The sequence below is a fragment of the Python bivittatus genome, unplaced genomic scaffold, assembly GCF_059951505.1.
Source record: "Python bivittatus isolate LINGU-HERP-01145 unplaced genomic scaffold, Pbiv_v1 ctg000690_np1212, whole genome shotgun sequence".
In the NCBI taxonomy this organism is placed as follows: domain Eukaryota; kingdom Metazoa; phylum Chordata; class Lepidosauria; order Squamata; family Pythonidae; genus Python; species Python bivittatus.
This window is the reverse complement of record NW_028277096.1, coordinates 1,325,840-1,343,284: the sequence shown is the minus strand read 5'-3', so window position 1 is coordinate 1,343,284 and position 17,445 is coordinate 1,325,840. Positions and strand designations below refer to the sequence as shown.

The following is a 17,445-nucleotide window of genomic DNA, read 5'->3' as shown; positions in this document are numbered from 1 at the left end:
TTTTGCTGTACGTCATGCGTTGTACCTTGATATTAATCTTGAAGTGTGCATTAGAAGAAGGCATCAACTTTTCAGGGCACAGGCTAAAAAGAAAACATGCACTGCTTGTTATCATGTCCATGACTCAATGTGTAACATATATAATCCTTAGCAGTGAATCAGAGAGTGTAAGAACAAGAAGTGTGAAAGTTTGCTCAAAACACAGTAGCCATATTTAACAGAAGGATTTTGCTACAGGAAACCTCTCTCCTACAGGCCTCCAACTTCCACGTATGAGAAGGAACACATTTTGTTTTATGCAGAATTCATACTGGAATATATCAGATTATGTTTTTCCTTAAAGTCTGATTTAATAGGCTGAGAAAAATCCAAGTATGTCAAATACACCAAAGTCATCAATGATTCATTTTAAAAGTCCAGATCCTCTTGATCAATAGCCTTTGAGTTCTGTTCCTTCTTTTTAGAGAATTGATCACTATCTTCATTTTCTTCATTTTGGGGATCTTCTCCCATCACAATGCTTGCCTGAGATGATAGATCTTCTTCCTCCTCTTCATTACTGTCAGGATACATCTTTGCATGCCTACTCTCTGCAACCAATTTAGCTTCCCCATCACTTCCACAATCACCATCCTCATTGCCAATATTCTCCTTTTCCTTAGATACATCTCCATCACTTCTACATTCAGATCCTTTTCTGAGAATCTCTGGTCTTTCAGTGTCCCCATTCTCTTCTGTTCCTCTGTCATCTTCTGTGTTCTGTACAGATTCATTGCTATCTGCTTGCTCTGCTTCATTCTCTACAGCTTCATCCTCCTCCTTGTTTTCATCCTCTTCAACTTCTGCGGTTTCTGAACATACTTCACATCTTGCCTCTATACTGGCATTGTTCTCAAATTTCTCTCCACTACTAGCAGGAATTTCTTCCTCAATAATGGCCTGAGATTCATCAACATTTTCTGTAGGTTCATCTCCTTGGCTTTCTCTTTCACCCATTTCTACTGCACTATTAGTTTTATCTCTCATGTTAGGTTCAGCTTCAGCTTCTTGATCTTCCTTTTGTGTTTCTTTCTGTTCCTCATCCATCTCCTCTTCACCATTCAATTCTTTGTCTCCTTCACTTTTGGCTTCCATTTCCTGATTATTTTCTTCAAATATTACATCATTTTCTTCCTGTTCTACAGCCTGTTCTTCTTTCATTTCCTTCTCCTGTTCTTCATCCTCTTTTTCTTTCTTAGATTCCCCTAACTTTTTGTCCTGTTCTGTTTCTTTCTCCTTTTCTTCTCCTTCTCCTCCTTCTTCTTCTTCTTTCACAGATTTCTTCTCATTTTTTTCTTCTTTTGTTTCTACACCTTCTTGTTTTGCTGCTTCCTCTTTTTCATCTTCTTTCACAGACTCCCATTTCCTTTTTTCATCTACTACTTTTTCCTCCTCTTTGTGCTCTTCCTCTTCTTCTTTCACAGACTCCCCCTCCTCCTTGTCCTCTTCAAGTTCCTCATAGTTCTGATTTTTAAATACTCTCTCACTGTCTGTCAGAGTTTCATCTTCATTTGCTTCCTGTACTTTTTGTTCTTTGATGCCATCTGCTTCTTTTGCTTCATCATATTTTGCTTCCTGCTCTGCTTTGCATTCAACAGTTTTCTTTGTTGCTTGTTTGGCTTCTTCCTCCTGGCCCAGTTCACTAATATCATGTTCTGCCTTCCTATGAACAACATTGGTTGTCTTCATCCTCAGGAGTTCTTGTAGATCAAAAGCCTTCATAACTGGGGTTGGAGCCCTAGCCATCACTACAACTGTACGTTGTGCAGCCTTGGCCACAATTTTTTTCCTGATGCATACATCGCAGGGGCAATACTCTTCATCTGTTAGCTGATCATCATATCTATCATCATCTTGAATTGTACTATAAAGGAAGTCATCTTTGTCAATGTCATAAGATAAGCCCCTAGGTTCCAATTGCTTATTCAAATTTGTATTCTGTTCATTGATATTACTGAGTGATAACATACTTGTCAAACGGCGCCTCCGGTTTTCTAGATTTGGGGTAGATACATGTCTTAATTCATTTTCTGGAGGTTTTGGAATCTTCTTGCCTGCTCTGCTTCTGATTTTATTTAATTCTTTCTCCACAGTCTTCTGTATCCTCCTGTTCACTTCTTCTTTCAGTTCTGCGATCATCAAATCCAGCTCTTCACTGTTTGGCAGGTTCCATTTCACTTTGAACTCATTCATGGCACTGACATAATGTGTCATGAATTCCTTCTCAATCTTCTTCAGAAGTTTTAGCACCCAAACTGGGTCAGGGCTGATAGATCTTTGTTGGATCATTGGAGAAACTGCAGGAGAGATCACTGCAGTTTGATGAGATATGTTGCTAGATTCTGTATCATCTTTATTCACAAACTGCTTTTCTGAATTGATCTTGGGCTCTTTCTCATCAATAGTCTCATTTACACTTGAGTCAGGTTCTGTCTCATTGTTGCCTGCCTCTTCAATATACTCTTCACTGGGATTTTTTTCTACTTCCTTGGCCATAGTGCCTGTGTGAGCCTCCATCAGGACATTATCTGCATTAGTGTCATTCTCTGCACCATCCACATTTTGATCATCATGTTTACAATTTTTTTCCAATTCTTTCTCTTTACTGTTCTCATGATGCTGGTCTACTGTTGCTTCTATTACCTCCTGTACTCCAGCAAGCTTTGGTTGTTTTTCACTTTCCAATTTTGAACAAAGTGTTCTTGGCTGAGAATTTTCCTCTGACTCTTCCACATTACCATCTTCTTCCTCTGGCTTTCCTTCTTCAGGGAATGTGGCTTTATCTCTTTTCACTTTTAACAAGGCACAAATATGGGCACCAACACCACTTTCTTCTCCTGAACCTCCATCACCACTACTTACATCAATCCCTGAAGAGGTCATTGGTGTGAAGTCACCATCTTTTGAATTAGGACCCTTGAAACCTGAGGATGCTTTCATTTGGCCTTTTCCTTGTAGCCCTGAATTTGTACCCCCTTTTTCAGATGTGTTTCCAAACCATTCAGCCTGGAAAATGTTCAAGAGTTCTTTGTATCTGAACCAGTTCAGGCATTTATTTTGTTTATTGGATGGATCCCACTCTTCATCAAGGAGTTGTAAGCTAGCAAGGCATTGTATCAAAATATTGGCTGAGTTGCTGAGTTTTCTTCCCAATGTAGGGGACACTTCAGGCAAACTGTACGAACGATCTGATTTTGCTTCATGTTTGGAAGCCAGCAGTGTTTTCATGATCTGCACAGAGATCTGAATAGTGTTGGGCAAGTCTTTTTTGTGATTGTTTTGGCCGTGGATGACAGAAGAATGGCACTCTCCTTCATTAGTTTCAGGTCCTTCTGATATCATTTCAGATGTCTTCTCCTCCTGGGGATACTCCTTTTCTGCTAGCTTTTCACAATCTTCTGTGTCTTCCTTCTCACTGCATTTCTCTTCCAATGACTCCTGGTTGTTTGAACAGCTTGGAACTTCAGCATGTAATTCTATTTTCTCCTCATCTTTCTGCATCTCACATTTCATCAGCAGAGACTCTGAAGGAATCTTTCTCAGCCACTCATGCACAACTTCTTCTGGAGAGGCATTGGGAAGTGAAGATGGGATGATTTGGTCATAATTTTCTGAAGCAGCTTCTGCTTTGGCCACTGCCTCTTCCTCTACTTGCCTCTTCTCTTGCCAGGAGCCTTTGTTTTCCTTCCATATATCCAAATTATCCTCTGCTTCATTTACTGTGTCCATTTCAGGCAGCTGTGAACCAGCCATTTCTTTCTGCAATTCATCTGCAGTTGGCTCCAATTCAGTGCACACAAGGGCACTGTTGATGTTCATCAGCAGAGACTGACTCTTCTTGCTGCTGGGTCTTTCTCTGGGGGGGACAGGGGAGTGGAAATTGTACAGTGTTGCAGATGCTGTTTCTGAAACCTGGCTACAATATTTCAGGCTAGCATGAACATTGCTTCTCTTCTTTTGTCTTGGTTTGGAAGATTGTGCTATGCTTGATTGTGAACTGACATCATTATTCTCTGAGGCTTGCATCTCTGAACAAGTACTCTTAGCGTCAGAATATAACAAGATCCTTGAACTAGCACACTGAAGATAATTGTTTCTGGTTTCTGCTATGTGACCACATCTAGAGCACATAGATTCTACGATCTTTCCTTGCCTGGAAGTGTTTGCCTGAGTACTGATTTTGGCAGTACCAGCCCCATTTTTCCTATCAGATTCTAAGAAGTTGGAAACAGGGGATGAAAGCTTGTTGGTGTCTTCTAACTGGCTCCTCCTATGACTACTTTTGGAGGACTTACTATAGCATTTAGATATCCTGCTGGCATTCTCCTCATTGCTGGCAGCTGCTTCACTTAAAGATGATACATTTGAATGAGGAGAGTTTGAGTTATCAGATGTTTGACCTTCTTTGTCTCTTTTCCCTACTTTCTTTGAGTTTTCTGAATAATAGGTTGCCTTGCTGCTTGATCTTCCATCTTCTACATGTGAAGGTCCTTTGGTTTTCTTTTTCTTGATAGTGGATTCTCTACTTGATCCACCAGATACTTTGGAATCTCCTTTTGAGTAATTTTGGTTGCACTTGCTTCTGTTGAAAATTCTGGAGGCAGATAAACCAACACTAGGCATATCCATTTCACTGCTATCAGTCCTCCTATCATCTTCATTACAAACTTTGGACTGGAAGAATCTGTTCCTGGAATTTCTGCCACACTTACTGACTTCATCCTTGATAAGATGATTGGACATCATATTTTCTGAAATGGAATTTATTTCATTATTATCCTCATCTTCCTTTTCAACCTCTACCTGTGAGACAATTTTAGGGGAGCAGTCATCACTGGAAAAAGAAGATGGTATTTGATCATAAGAAGATGCTATATGATTATTATCTGAAATCTTTCCTAGCTTGTCTTTTGTTCCAAATATGCTAGATTTACTGGATTTGCTACAAGCACTATTTGCAGAAGAAGAACAGCCAATAATTTCTTCTCTTTCCTTAATGCTACAGGATGAAATGGTCCTTATCACGCTACTTGTTTCCTCTAACACTTTTATCTGGCTTTCTATAGAATATTGAAATTCTGATTTGTTACTCCTAGCTCTATTTCCTTTACTTTCATCTCTTTCTTTCCTCACTATGGATTCATCTTCATTTTCTGAACTGGTCAAGCTAGCTACACCATTCATTTCCTCTGGTGCCTCCTTTTGGCTTGTGTTTGTTTGATCATGTAGACAGCAGCAATTTTTAACTCCACCATTCTCTATCTTATTCCCTAGAGTCTCTGAGTAATCATAAATCTTTTGTATGATGTGTTCAGAATGTTTCCTTTCATTTGATAAAGTGTGGATACTGTCAGTGGAAGCCTTCTTTTTATGGACAATTCTCTGATGCGATGAAGTGCTTGAGCAAGAAGAATGTGTGTACCAAGTGTTTGTTATCCCTGGCTCTTCTTTTTGAGAAACATGCATGGGATTCTTCCAAATATCATAGCTGCTGTGTGGCTTACTGCAACTATGGCAATAAGTCTCCTCATTTTCAGATTCACCAAGATTTGAGATGTAAGAGTCAGTGTCACAGGGATATAAAGAGTCATCCATTTCAAAGCTAGTCTCTTGGTTAATTTTCTCTCTTGGCTCTATTTGATTACCTTCCCTGACATCTGACTCTTCACAGGGTGTCCCATTCATCAAGTTTGACTTCTTGATTTGTGTGGACCACTGAAGAGTCTCATCAGTGAGCAGATGGAAGCGGACTTTCATTTCAACCGATAGGCTGCCATCTTTATTCATATACACTTTCTTTTCTATGTCGTCATTGACTAAAGAAGGGACCAAATCTGCTCCTTTAGAATGCAGACAATTATTTAAAGAGGGGATTCCATTTTCTGGTGAGGTGGCTGGACCATTTATATAGGATTTTTCAGATGATAATGAAAACCTCATAGACCGATTGCTCAAGGACGATCTTGGGTGAATTACACTCTTTTTGGCTTTCAGCCCAAAATTCACTGCAGTTTGCAGCAGTGGGGGAGGAAGGTAATGAGGAAACAAAGGAGAGAAATTAGAAAAGTGTATGCCTAATATCTTGAACTGATAATAATAAACTATAGCAGTTGCTTTAACCACACAAAGAATCTGGTTCAGCTTTTAGAATCTCAGCAAAGGTAAGCAAGTCTATCACAAATCTATTTTCAAGGGGACTAAAGTCCGTCCCTTGTCTTTTTCTGGTGTGATCTCTCAAGGGCTTCACATTGTGCCAAGAGGAGAGGAAAATAGATTACAGGATGCATCCTCCCCAACCCCAAAATAACCAGTTGCAAATGAAATGTACTAAGCTGTATTCCAAATCATCGCAAGCTTTTAAAACTATCAGTACTCTAATTCAGGAAATGAAGTCATGTTGCTAGAATCATAGAGCTGGAAGGGACCTTGGAGGTCTTCTAGGCCAACCTTCTAGTCCTCATACCATCTTGGACAAATGGTTGTCCAATCTTTTCTTGAAAACCTCCAGCGATGGAGCAATATTGAAAGACAGGAACTACTCAAACAGCCTTTCCTAACTTAGAGAATTCCAAATTTCTTGAAATTATAAATGCCAGAATTCCCAGCCAGGGCAATCAAGCTGATGCAGTAGCTATCAATCTGGTACAGCTGACTTATTAGTACAGTAATATATTATTACTCCTACAGGGTGAATATGAGTATTATTTTCCAAATAGTATTAATTCTCAGAAGCAGCTTATGGCAAGCTTCTAGATGTGTTGGCATACAACTTTAGCCATCATCAGCCATCAGGCCAATCTGAGGTTTATCAAAATTATAATAAACATATATGGGGAAGGTTGATATGTGGGATCCACCACAACTGGGATGGGCTGCATTGCCTGGCTCCATCACCACTGATGTTTGGATTTCAGGTGACCTGACTGATGTCAGGATTTCAGATTATTGGCTAAAGCAATTTTATTGCCACTTTCTGCTATTGTTGTCATCTCTTGCCCTAAACTCTGGAAATTAAATTGTTCACAGTAAACCTTATGAATGGCTATTGCTAGTGTTATTATGTTCTTTTTTTAAAAAAATCTGGTTTTAATGGATGGATGGCTAACAGCTTTTGATTCAAACGGCTGAATTAATTAAATAAAAAATTTAGCAAGTAGAAGGCTGAAGCCAAATGGCAGGAGAACAGGAACTCTTGCTCTAATCTAGAAGACCATTTCCCCCTCTTCATCTTATTACCCCCCTGTTACTTTCAGGAAGGCTTCATTCCTTTCCCCTCCCTCCTCCAAATCTAGAAACAAAGAGCACCAGCCCAAATCCAGGCACCTGTTCTTACTTTCATTCTTTTTGCCTATGGGGTTACTGCTGGAGTGGGAAGCTAGGCCAGGTAATTTCTCTGAAGAGTGCTTCTTTGGATTTTGCATCATGACTGGCTTGAAGGGTTCTTGGCCAACACAGATGAGCACATCTGGGCAAAGCAGCAGACCTTGCACACTGTCAATCTGGAGAGGAGGCAAACACAGTAGCAGTCAATAGAGGTAAAGCAGGGAACAGTACATTGAAGGTGCAATGGTTGACTGAGGCTAACTTACACCTCTGTCCAAATCTAGAGTGGTCACTTTACTGCCTTTACAGCTTTTTATGTGCATGTCTTCTATTCTATGTTTGTGAGGAGTTGAAGAGAGTAGCAGGTGGGGTGATGATGCAAAGTGGACAGAGTTGCATCATGCATATGGGTAGAATGGAGATTTTCCATTTTGTTTGTTTGGGTTTCCTGTCTCAAAATGGCAGGAAGCCACAATATTTGGTGGCACAACTCAGAGGAGAACCGAAGAGTGCAAAAAATGATTTCAAGAGGCATATAATGCTCAAGAGCTGCATGTTGCCTACTCTTCCTTATTTAAAGAGTTGTCCAGTCTACATCAACTTTAAAGATCAAGAATTGCAAGAAGAGAGAGAGAGCGAAAGCCATGGAGCTTTTCAATAGTTAGCAGCCTCTGGGCAGTCGCCTGGGCAGCAAACACAGTCAGATGACCAGCCAAAGCAAGATAACAGGCAGAAATGACCCTTTCAGGTTTTATTTATATAAACTAATCAGATTAACCAAGGACACTCAACTGAATGCAGGACACCCACTTGCAGGACTGAAAATTACATCAGCTTACTCTGTATTAAGGGTGATTTCTTATGTACCAGCATAACTCTGAAGGCTCTCCTTTGCCTCCCCACTGGGTCACTGGGATTGAGTTATAGGGTGAATGGACCAGAAGTACTGACAAAAAGATAATATATGGATGTGTGGGAGTGTGTGAGAGAGTGTGGAGGTAGATCTTACTCACTAGATGTTTAACACATCGTCTAGCTGTGGCTATGTTGGTAAAAAGAACTGCCATCATTAATTGGGTTGCCTGGCTTGTGGCCTCCTTCCTGGGTTCCTGATGCCTTAGCCTCTCCTAAGAAGAGTACTTATGAGGGTTTCAGCAAATCACACATTTAATTTTTCTCCTCTCTCCAATTTTCCTTTTCTGGCTTATAGTTAACATTCCATGACTATTATGCTTGATCCTCAGCTATTTTGATTATGGCTGTGCTGCCTCCTTATTTTACTTGTGGTTTTAAACCTTTGCAGTTCTATATACCTGTTAGCCAGCACTTTCCCAGATAAGCATATTGATACCTGCCTTTAGATTCTCACACTGCCTTGTCGTGGCGAAGGGGCTTGCGTAACTCAGTGAAGCCATGAGCTATACCGTGCAGGGCCACCCAAGACGGACAGGTCATGACAGAGAGTTCTGACAAAATGTGGTCCACTGGAGAAGGAAATGGCAACCCACTCCAGTATCCTTGCCAAGAAAACCCCATGGACAATGTTAGAAGGCTAAAAGATATGACGCCGGAAGATGAGCCCCTCAGGTCGGAAGGTGTCCAATATGCTACTGGGGAAGAGCGGAGGGCATTTCCAAGTAGCTCCAGAAAGAGTGAAGCGGCTGGGCCAAAGCCGAAAGGACGTTCAGCTGTGGATGTATCTGGAAGCGAAAAGAAGGTCCGATGCTGTAAAGAACAATATTGTATAGGTACCTGGAATGTAAGATCTATGAACCAAGGCAAGCTGGATGTGGTCAAACATGAGATGACAAGATTGAACGTCGACATCTTGGGAATCAGCGAACTGAAATGGACGGGAATGGGTGAATTTAATTCGGGTGACCATTATATCTACTACTGTGGGCAAGAAACCCTTAGAAGAAATGGAGTTGCACTCATAGTCAATAAGAGAGTGGGAAAGGCAGTAATGGGGTACAACCTCAAAAACGACAGAATGATCTCAGTGCGTATCCAAGGCAAACCATTCAATATCACAGTCATCCAAGTCTATGCCCCAACCACTGATGCTGAAGAAGCTGAAGTTGACCGCTTCTATGAAGACCTACAACACCTTCTAGAACTAGCACCAAAAAGATGTCCTTTTCATCATAGGGGATTGGAATGCTAAAGTAGGAAGTCAAGGAGTAATCGGAATAACAGGCAAATTTGGCCTTGGAGTACAAAATGAAGCAGGGCAAAGGCTAATAGAGTTCTGTCAAGAGAACAAGCTAGTCATAGCAAACACTCTTTTCCAACAACACAAGAGACGACTCTACACATGGACATCACCAGATGGTCAATACCGAAACCAGATTGATTATATACTTTGCAGCCAAAGATGGAGAAGCTCTATACAGACAGCAAAAACAAGACCAGGAGCTGACTGTGGCTCAGATCATGAGCTTCTTACTGCAAAATTTAGGCTTAAATTGAAGAATGTAGGGAAAACCACTAGACCACTCAGGTATGACTTAGATCATATTCCTTGTGAGTACACAGTGAAGGTGATGAATAGATTTAGAGGATTAGATTTGGTAGACAGAGTGCCTGAAGAACTATGGACGGAGGTCCGTAACATTGTACAGGAGGCAGCAACTAAAACCATCCCAAAGAAAAAGAAATGCAAGAAAGCAAAATGGCTGTCTGATGAGGCTTTACAAATAGCTGTGGAAAGAAGGAATGCGAAAAGCAAGGGTGAAAGGGAAAGATATAAGCAACTGAATGCAGATTTCCAGAGAATAGCAAGGAGAGATAAGAAGGCCTTCTTAAATGAACAATGCAAAGAAATTGAGGAAAACAATAGAATGGGGAAGACAGAGATCTCTACAAGAAAATTGGAGATATGAAAGGAACGTTTAGTGCAAAGATGGGCATGATAAAGGACAAAAAAGGCAGGGACCTAACAGAAGCAGAAGAGATTAAGAAGAGGTGGCAAGAATACACAGAAGAACTATACAAGAAAGATCTTAATGTCCCTGATGTCCACGCTGGTGTGATCACTGACCTTGAGCCAGACATCCTAGAGAGTGAAGTCAAGTGGGCCTTAGGAAGCATTGCTAACAACAAAGCTAGTGGAGATGACAGTATTCCAGCTGAGTTATTTAAAATACTAAAAGATGATGGTGTTAAAGTGCTGCACTCAATATGCCAGCAAGTTTGGAAAACGCAACAGTGGCCACGGGATTGGAAAAGGTCAGTTTATGTTCCAATTCCAAAGAAGGGCAACGCCAAAGAATGCTCAAACTATTGCACAATTGCACTCATTTCACATGCTAGCAAGGTTATGCTCAAAATCCTACAAGCTAGGCTTCAGCAATACATGAACCGAGAACTACCGGATGTACAAGCTGGGTTTCGAAGAGGCAGAGGAACTAGAGATCAAATCGCCAACATTCGCTGGATCATGGAGAAAGCACGAGAGTTCCAGAAAAATATCTACTTCTGCTTCATTGACTATGCAAAAGCCTTTGATTGTGTGGATCACAACAAACTGTGGCAAATTCTTAAAGAGATGGGAATACCAGACCACCTTACCTATCTCCTGAGAAATCTGTATGCGGGCCAAGAAGCAACAGTTAGAACCGGTCATGGAACAACCGATTGGTTCAAAATAGGGAAAGGTGTACGACAAGGCTGTATACTGTCACCCTGCTTATTTAACCTATATGCAGAGTACATCATGAGAAATGCCAGGCTGGAAGAATCACAAGCCGGAATTAAGATTGCAGGGAGAATCATCAACAACCTCAGATATGCGGACGATACCACCCTAATGGCAGAAAGTGAAGAAGAACTAAAGAGCCTCTTGATGAGGGTGAAAGAGGAGAGTGCAAAAGCTGGCTTGAAACTCAACATTAAAAAAACTAAGATCATGGCATCTGGACCCATCAATTCCTGGCAAATAGAAGGGGTAGAAATGGAAGCAGTAACAGACTTCATTTATTTGGGCTCCAAGATCACCGCAGACGGAGACTGCAGCCATGAAATTAAAAGACGCTTGCTCCTTGGGAGGAAAGCTATGGCAAGCCTAGATAGCATATTAAAAAGCAGAGACGTCACCTTGCCGACAAAGATCCACATAGTCAAAGCTATGGTTTTTCCAGTAGTAATGTATGGCTGCGAGAGCTGGACCATAAAGAAGGCGGAGCGCCGAAGAATTGATGCCTTTGAACTGTGGTGCTGGAGAAGACTCTTGAGAGTCCCCTGGACTGCTAGGAGGTCAAACCAGTCAATCTTAAAAGAAATCAACCCTGATTGCTCATTGGAAGGATTGATAATGAAGCTCAGGCTCAGATACTTTGGTCACCTAATGCGAAGAGAGGACTGTTTGGAAAAGACCCTGATGCTGGGAAAGATTGAAGGCAAAAGGAGAAGGGGACGGCAGAGGATGAGATGGTTAGATAGCATCACTGAAGCAATGAGCATGAAACTGAGCAAACTCAGGGAGGCAGTGAAGGATAGGAAGGCCTGGCGCAATATGGTTCATGGGGTCACGAAGAGTCGGACACGACTAAACGACTAAACGACGACGCTCTTTGGCTCCACTTCCATTTTTAGTCATCACTTGAGTTCACTAGTAAAGGAAGGACCACATCCTGAAATTTCTCTTTAGGCCTTGAAAATTAGCAGTTCCCGAAGTCAATTTAGCATTTTTGGGCCTGGAATCATGTGTTTCTAGAGATTAATGGTGCAATCCCTCTTTGGTTTTGAGCTAATAGCTAAATAGAAAATCTGGTTTTCATGTAAATATAATTGTCAAGCACTGTGAACATGCATACTTAGAAGTTCAGATTAGGCTTATTAAATAAATGGTCCAACTTTGCTTTTGCATCTAGTGCTATGCAGCACCAAGACTCAAGACTCACCCTCTTCCCATCCACTGTGTAGAGCTTCCTCACTGTGAACTGCATGATTTCTGAAATTTCATCCAAGAGAACTTTGAAGCTCTGTGCATTTCGACGGTTCAGGATAATTGGCAACTGTGTTGCAATATCTCCATTTTTGATGAGAGTGATTTTCTTGGGTATCCTTGGACCCTGCTGGGTGAAAGCCATTGGGTAATCTTCTTGTTTGATATCTTGTGCTACCCTCTTGAAAGCACTAGTTGGCCGTCTAATCTTTTGGGGACCCAGCCTCCGGCTGGCAACACCAATGTTAAGAGGTGTGACATATTTCTTATCTGAACAAAGATAGCATCCTCCATCCTCCAGCTGATCCAATGTGCTGATGAAGTGTATCCCCCGTGGGGTTGTGATGGCCCGCACCCCAAAAGGCAGGGGGACCTTGTTGGAGAGGTCATCCATGAGAGCATTGAAACTTTTGAAACTGCGTTGATTGATGGCCATCTTGATTCCTCCAAACTGGGGGTCCCCACTCTTGTAGAAAGTTATCTTCTTGGCTGGAGGCACCTGGGTGACAGCTTTTGTACGAACCATAGGAGGAAGAGGCTGCTCATAGCTATAGGAACTGGTGGAGTGATAATCAACAGGTGGAAGGCTCATCCTACTGAATGTTTAGAGGTAACTGTGATGCAAGAAAAAAAATATAATTACCTACACATGAAACACACATACATATAGTCCAATAATTCAGTAACACCAGAAGTCCAGCAAACAAATAACCTAGCTGGAAATTCATCTAGTCCATGTATTTTAAATCCCATTCTACCACCTGCTTTATTATTGCATCAGTAGGATTAGGCTGCAGAGTTAATTAAATAATTTGTGCAATGCCAACCTGACAATTGTCCCACAATTTTGAGAGTGCAGTTTTCCACAGTTGCTTGGAAACCCTCATGTTCCAGCTTTGCCTCCATTTATGCCAAGTTTACCTTCCTTAAAGTTTCTTGTTTGTATGCGTAACTTCTAGGATCCAAACTTGATGTCTGAGGCTTTAAAAATTGTTTATACCTATATGCATGCACATATTTTGCCCAAGTGCTGTACTGATTTTTCTATATTAAATAAAGCAAGTTGCACTACAACTTACCACAACTGATCCTTGGAATCCTGAGAGTACATCTGGGAATGAGGGAAATGGGGTTGGGACTGGTTGACCTAGATCATGCTTGAGGATATTTATGGAAACACATTTCTTGGTACCTATGTTCCAATTGTCCAAATCTTGAAAAGTATGTCAGAGCTAATCAGAAGCAATATTAAAGGAGGACAAGTCAGAATTTTTGAGGAACAGAGTATACCACTTGTGGAATTCAGTTGGGTTAATAGTTTGAGAAAGACAAAATGTTATGCTTCCTCATGCATTCTCTAGAACCACTATTCCAGATTTTCTAATGCAAAGCACAGGAAGGACAAACACCATTATTTCTCCACTCTTATTGCATCCTCAGAGTGTTGCCCAGCGGCCCTGTTCAGGGTCACCCAGTCCCTCCTGGGTAAAGAGGGTTCTGAGGACCATCTACAGGGTCACACAGAGGAATTTGCTGAACACCTGATGGATAAAATCTCTCAGATCTGCTCGCAGTTGGAGCCTAAGCATGATGCAGGTCCAGTGGAGATGCCCAGGGAGCAGACTTACCTGGTTATCTGGGAATGGTTTGATCCTGTTGGACCTGAGGAAGTGGACAAGGTCCTCAGGGCTACTAGTGTGGCTACCTGTGCATTAGATCCTTGTCCCTCCTGGCTGGTTAAAGCCACCAAAGAGGTGACACGGGGGTGGGTACCAGTGGTGGTTAATTCATCCTTGCAGGAGGGGGGTGTTCCTGACATCTTTTAAAAAGGCCCTGGTCCACCCCCTCCTCAAGAAGCTGTCGCTAGATCCCACCCTTTTGGACAATTTTTGTTCAGTTTCCCACCTTCCCTTTTTAGGAAAAGTTGTGGAAAAGGTGGTTGCACAACAGCTTCAGAGGATCCTGGAGGAAACAGATTATCTGGACCCCTTTCAATCAGGTTTCAGGCCTGTTTATGGGACAGAAACAGCATTGGTCACACTTTTAGATGATCTCCAGAGAGAGAAGGATGGGGTAGTGCGTCCATCCTTGCTCTTCTTGACCTCTCGGCAGCTTTTGATACCATCCTTTTGAGTCAGCTGTGGGAACTGGGGCTTGGAGGCACAGGTTTGTGCTGGTTCAGTTCCTTCCTCCAAGGCTGATCCCAATCAGTGTTGATAGGGAGTGAGAGGTCCAACCTGGGGCCCCTACTTTGTGGGGTGTCTCAGGGTTTGGTGCTCTCATTGGTCCTATTTAACATCTACATGAAACCGTTGGATGAGATCATCCAGCACCATGGTATGAGGTATCATCAGTATGCTGATGATACTCAACTATATATCTCCATCCCTGATGACCTAAGCGATGCTGTGGTTACGATTTCACAGTGCCTGGAGGCTGTAGGGGCCTGGATGGGGGACAACAGGCTTCAACTGAACCTTGGTAAGATGGAATGGCTGTGGGTATGGGGAACCTCAAGATCTAGTAGCTTATCATCCTTGGTTCTGGGTAGGGTTATACTACCCCAGACAAACCCAGTGTATAATCTGGGGGTCCTCCTAGACTCACGACTCCTATTTGAAGAGCAGGTGGCAGTTGTGGCTAGGAGGGCCTTTGCGCAACTTCGTGTTGTGTGTCAGTTACACCCCTTCCTGGATCAGGAGGACCTCCATGAGGTCACTCATGCCCTGGTCACCTCCTGTCTGGATTACTGCAATGTGCTCTACATGGGGCTACCCTTGAAGAGTATTCAGAAGCTACAGCTGGCACACAATGCAGTGGCACAGACAGTTTTGAACGCCCCTAGGGTGGCACTTATAATACCTCTGTTACACGAGCTGCATTGGTTGCCGGTTTGCTTCCAGGTCCAATTCAAGGTGTTGGTTATTACCTTTAAAGCCCTTCATGGCACAGGAATAGGTTATCTGAGGAGCCATCTTGCCCCCATTATATTAGCCTACCCCACTCGGTCCAGCAGAAGGGGCATGTTGCGGACCCCACCAATCAAGGAATTTTGGCTGGCAGGTTCTAGGAAGAGGGCCTTTTTTGCCATGGCCCCCGCTGTGTGGAACAGCTTGCCTCCTGCAGTGTGGTCCACCCGTACTCTCTTGGCCTTTTGAAAAAGTGTGAAGACATGGCTATGCCAGATGGCCTGAGGGCCTGATGGGGGCTCGCGTTGTTGGAATTGGCTGGTGGGATAATCGATACTGCTCCGCCCCCATCTTCTTGAATTGTATATAGTCTTTTTATATAGAATTGTTATTAGTTAATTGTAATATGGATTTATATTTTTATTGTTTTTACTGTTTTGGATTTTAATTGTGAGCCGCCCAGAGATCCCCTCTGGGGGAAATGGGCAGGATATAAATCTAATAAATAAATAAATAAATAAATAAATAAATAAAATAATAAATGTTCCAAAATAATTAGAAAACTTTGATCCCAGAATTAGGTTTGCTTTTTCTGCCTGGACATGCTGGAACTAGAACCCAGGAATGTTCTAAGTGCAAAACATGTGCTCTACCCAGACCTATAGACATAAAGGCCTTTCATGCTAGATAGCACATGTGGGCCACAGCTTCTCAGTTATGTAAGGAATTTTGGTGCCATCCACAGAGGTAAGTTTCATCGACACGGAAGTAGTGATTTTCTTCTTCTGGAATTGCCTTCTTCTAATCTTAGCTGTTTTAAGAATGGCTGAAATTATGATATGGTAGGGGTACTGTGCATGTTATTGAAGATATTCTTTTTTGGGGGGGGGACACACTGACAGGCAAAATAGAAGTAAAATGGGCCAAGAAATATAAAGACCTGGAATCAGCTTTATAGAGAGCAAGATAACCTAGATTTTGAACAGAATGACTTACATTTAATTATATTTGCATAGCCATCCCCTTCTTTCCTATTTATTAACACTGATGCCCAAACCTTTGCCCACAAAGGTCTTTGCTGAAGTTTCCAAAAAGTGTCTAGACCAGTGTTTCTCAACCTTGGCAACTTTAAGATGTGTGGACTGCAGTTCTCATGCTGGCTGGGGGATTCTAGGAGCTGAAGTCCACACATCTTAAAGTTGCCAAGGTTGAGAAACACTGGTCTAGGCCTTTGGGGTCAACTGTAGGAAACCGATATTTGGGGGATGGGGAATCAAATGTTCAGTTTCTTCAGCATGAGGCTCTACATTCCTCACATCATTCCTCTACATTCTTCACATTACACACATGGAAATGCTCAGGCTGTGAGTGCATTTTACCTCATACACATGCTCTTGAGCCCTACTAAAGCAAATGGAGAGGGTTGCTTCAGTTTGCATAACAGGTGTCCCACTTTCCATGACACACTTCAGGGGAACCTAGCTGTATACCATGTCTCCTGGGGAGAGACCGTTTTGGTTTCACACATTCCAGAGTTATTATAAATCTGCTGTTGGCTTAGATCAAAACCTGTTAAAGCTGACTCGGGGCTTTTTTGCAGTACAGCCTTCAGTTGCTTGACTTTGTGCATCAACTGCCTGGAAATGAAGCCACCTTGAGAAATTCCTTTCCACATTTCACCCCCTTACTCCACTTTGGGCACAGTGATGGCTTATGTTCTGTCCAGACCACGGCCTCCTCTGCTTCCTATCCATGCTTTCCTTTCTGTGGCCATGTGGGAAAAAAAAAAAAAGAAAAGAACAAGAGAGGTACAGTTCTTCCTCTCACTTGGGCTAAAAGAAGAAACTTGGCAGAACTCTTGTCAATGTCACCCACTCAAAAGAAAAAAGAACAAAAATGAACAAAGAAAGAAGAATGAGCCAGCTTTTCACCCTTCCTATGCTAAAGCTGTTCAAGACAAACAAAAACAAAGGAATTGCTAGCATTTCCCTGTTCCACTGCAGTTCCTGTAAAAACATAGCCACAAGCTAACACTCCCACAACCCCGCAACCAAAGGCCCAGCTTTTCATGGCAAGCAGCTCAGCATGAAATGGCTGTTGAGAGACCAGAGAGCAAGGACTGGGGAAGCTTGCCCCAAATCACACAACAGTGAACTAGAACAGAGGCATTTGTGTAAAATGGAATGAAGTGCAGCAGGGGAGTGGAAGGGGAAAAAAACTTTTGAT

At 42.2% G+C, this 17,445-nt stretch overlaps 1 protein-coding gene across 1 annotated transcript; it reads right to left on the bottom strand.

Moving 5' to 3' along the window:
* Positions 1–408: 408 nt before the first annotated feature.
* Positions 409–12,902, bottom strand: RP1L1 (RP1 like 1). The gene is made up of 5 exons (XM_088152552.1): positions 12,267–12,902; positions 7,373–7,538; positions 1,527–6,044; positions 1,057–1,382; positions 409–939 (listed from the first exon to the last, which is right to left on the bottom strand). Exons 1-5 carry the CDS (start codon positions 12,900–12,902, stop codon positions 409–411), a joined length of 6,177 nt encoding a protein of 2,058 aa, XP_088008678.1.
* Positions 12,903–17,445: the final 4,543 nt, after the last annotated feature.

Excerpts from the sequence above, each read along its gene's own strand:
- RP1L1 (XM_088152552.1), bottom strand. The coding sequence starts at position 12,902 with ATGAGCCTTCCACCTGTTGATTATCACTCCACCAGTTCCTATAGCTAT. Across the intron at positions 6,045-7,372 it reads CATAGGCAAAAAGAATGAAA|TGAATTTTGGGCTGAAAGCC; the intron begins GTAAGAACAGGT and ends TGCAAACTGCAG. Across the intron at positions 940-1,056 it reads AACAGAAAGAAACACAAAAG|GCCATTATTGAGGAAGAAAT; the intron begins GAAGATCAAGAA and ends GATGAATCTCAG.